This window comes from Chironomus tepperi, unplaced genomic scaffold, assembly GCF_022539635.2.
Source record: "Chironomus tepperi strain 1889 unplaced genomic scaffold, CSIRO-AGI_Ctep_v1 contig_157, whole genome shotgun sequence".
Taxonomy (NCBI): Eukaryota; Metazoa; Arthropoda; class Insecta; order Diptera; family Chironomidae; genus Chironomus; species Chironomus tepperi.
The window spans coordinates 3,353-6,514 of record NW_027226279.1 but is presented as its reverse complement, the minus strand read 5'-3'; the positions used below and the strand labels follow the sequence as shown (position 1 = coordinate 6,514).

The following is a 3,162-nucleotide window of genomic DNA, read 5'->3' as shown; positions in this document are numbered from 1 at the left end:
TTGACATTGCATTGTTGTATCCAAGGAAAGTGGGTGTTTTGGGATTAAAAATTTTTTGAATACGTCACTGATGCCTGTTTGATTCTGTAAATACAGAACAACATGAGGGCGATCAAAGAATTCTTGGAAATAATCTGTTGATGGATATTGTGTTATATTTGGAATTTATAATTGGTAGAAGGCTTCAGATGTCCACAAAGAGGGGTGTTATTCACAGTTGATCAGTATGGCCAGTATAGTTAGGAAATGTGGATGCTCCGGTGTAGGTGCATGAACCCGATGAAATATTTCGCGGAATTTAAGAAAATTCCCATTTAATGCATCTACGCAGATGCTCCTGCTGTACAGTCATCAAAGTAAGTGTCTAAAAACTTTTAAATCACTCAAAATTCAATTACCAACAAAAAACCAAAAATTTATCACAAAACAAAGCAATAATTAATTTTCCAAAACATTAACTATCAATCCACGAGCCTCAACATTGTAACTACTTTAATTGCAAACTAATAAAACAATTAACACAACATTTCCACTTACGCTAGTCATTATCATTTTTCTATTTACACAAACTTTAGCATTAATTTTTTCTTATCATCCAGTCAGTCTAATAAAAAAATAATGTATAGTCACTATAAAAGAACCAATTCATTCAACACAGCAATTTATAATAGTTCAAAAATTCATACAAGACTTGTTTGTCAAGGAAAAATATGAAAATTTTTCTATTTTTAATTCCACTTATTGTTCAGGCATTATGTTGGGGAACAAAGATGTTGAATGTAAATGATGAGGAACAGACGATGGAAACAGATGGTATGCATATCATTATAATTGGATACATCAACTGCATAACACTATATTACATCCATAGAGGAATCCTTCGAAGCTGATTTAAAAAATTACATTGAAAATGGAAAGCGATCAGATGAATTTAATAAAGTTGTGGATTCTATAAAGGAAGACGGATTTAATAAGCCATCAATATCGGATGATGCTCGAATTGTATTTCCATCACTTAGATGCATTGCATGCCGTGGAACACTTGCATATATTTTAGGTCGTCGTCGTATGGGCGACTCTAGAGATAATCTGGCATGGTCCGCGACTAATATTTGCAGACTAGCTACATCATTCTCAATAGAAGTTTGTGAAGGACTTGTCAACGTTAATATAGACACAATTCTCTTTGTCATTGATTCTCGTCCGAAATTAACACAAAAATCAATCTGTGCATTATTTCTACAGCAGGAATGTGGAGAACTTGATGAGTCTCTAAACTTTCATCTCAATATAGCTCCACTGCCGTCAAAATCAACAAAACCGAATTCAATTAAACGTTCAACATCACAGACTATTAAAATTATTCAATTTACTGACATCCACTTTGATCCTGAGTATGTTGTAGGCGGGAACGCAAACTGTAATGATCCATTGTGTTGCCGAAAAGGAAGCATATCAGATGATACAGTCAAAGCTGGATATTGGGGTGATTATAGGAAATGTGATATGCCATTTCATCTAGTTAAAACTGCTATAAGGCATATGGCTGAACAGCATTCAGATGCTGACTTTATTTATTTTACTGGTGATTTTGTTGCTCATAATGTCTGGGACACGACAGTTGATAAGAATATGGCATTAATGGATAAAATGTATCAACTAATGATTGAGGCATTTGGAAGTAAAGTTATTTACCCAATATTGGGAAATCATGAAGGTATAAGGCTGCAATTTGCAATTTTGTAAATAGTGCATTTAAATCACGAATTCTATTTATATATTTTCAGCACATCCGGTGAATGTGTGAGTAGAATTAATTGCTTATATTTCTTGGAAAGTTAATAGACTGTCGGTTCTGACCGCTTGGTGCTAAAGATATGGGAAATTGAAATTCCATTCATAATTTGGAATGTAGGAAGTGGCTCTGCTGGAGGTTGTAGATTATCATGTTGGGGTTTTTAAAGTATAACGAATTAATGGGTTTTTAGTATCAGTTCAGGTAATTATCAGCAAGACTAATGCTAAACAACTTGTGTACCAACCAAAATTCTTGAAAATACCATGAGTCGTATGCAGCATGCGGTCTCGTTTCCACCACTGAGCTAGACATTTTTGGTTGGGGCTGATGGCATCGATCGATTTTGGGCCGAGTTCTGCCATTTTTTGCAACAACGGGAGAGTTTTATCGAATCTTTTAGAATTTTTGTTCAGTTTTCGACAATTTTCGGCCAAAGGGTGACAAAATTACTGAAAAATGTCAGAATTCTGCCGATTTTTTCGACATATGCTGCCGATTTTTGACCGATTACTAGCGTTTCCAGAAAAATTCGACCGATTCGAGTTCTGATGAATTTAAGCGAGTTTTCGCATTTCATTGTCAGTTTTCGGCCAAAAATCGCATAAATCGGTTGACAATACGACAAATTTAACGACATAGGTTCCGAGCAGTTGCGAGTCACTAGATTTCTCTAGTCCAACATCATGAAATATCCAACAAACTCATCCATACTACCACACTTCATAACAGTCATTACAACCAAAGCTTTCATTTCATTCACAAACAGCAAAGACAATAGCTATGAATATGATGTGTTCACATTTCCGTATTCGCTGTACAATGAACTTTCAAAGCACTTGAAAATATTCATTTTTTTGCTTCACCTAGTGACATTTTAGCGTTGACTGTGATTTATGGCATGTTCACATAATTTTTTTTTTTTTTTTGTAGCTTTGCCTTCATCAATCAAACAGGAACAGTTTTCAAGTCAATGGCTTTACAATTACGCAGGTATTATTTTTGATATTTATTAATATCGGACACTTGATGCTCATCATTAATCCTCTCAAATTAATTTATTAATCCTTTATTTTTATAACATTTAAAACGTCGTTGGAATTTGTAAAGCCAGCAAACTTGCTCAACAGACAATCCAAAAAGGCTAATGCACATTGCTCATTAAACCCGGATTAAGGCTCATCGCACTTAATAATAATGATTGTTATATTTAAACTGGTGGATAATGTACAGCATCGAAGATGTTCAAGTGCAACTTCAATGAAACTACGATACTTTATTAAATGCTGAGAAAAACAACGAAAGAGTTCATATTCTTGCTCGTATACCGAGTGGTGATGGAAGTTGCTTCAAATATTATTCGGAAT

At 34.4% G+C, this 3,162-nt stretch overlaps 1 protein-coding gene across 1 annotated transcript; it reads left to right on the top strand.

Annotated features, from left to right (window-relative positions):
* The first annotated feature begins 278 nt into the window (after window positions 1-278).
* LOC139087970 (sphingomyelin phosphodiesterase 1-like) lies at window positions 279-1,914 on the top strand. Its single transcript, XM_070636947.1, has 4 exons — window positions 279-356; window positions 750-813; window positions 872-1,717; window positions 1,788-1,914. Exons 1-4 carry the CDS (start codon window positions 318-320, stop codon window positions 1,805-1,807), a joined length of 969 nt encoding a protein of 322 aa, XP_070493048.1. The 5' UTR covers window positions 279-317; the 3' UTR covers window positions 1,808-1,914.
* The last annotated feature ends 1,248 nt before the right edge of the window (window positions 1,915-3,162 follow it).

Coding starts and splice junctions, on each gene's coding strand:
- LOC139087970 (XM_070636947.1), top strand. CDS start 318: ATGCATCTACGCAGATGCTCCTGCTGTACAGTCATCAAA. Junction 814..871: donor ACAGACGATGGAAACAGATG/GTATGCATATCA, acceptor TTACATCCATAG/AGGAATCCTTCGAAGCTGAT. Junction 1,718..1,787: donor AATATTGGGAAATCATGAAG/GTATAAGGCTGC, acceptor ATATATTTTCAG/CACATCCGGTGAATGTGTGA.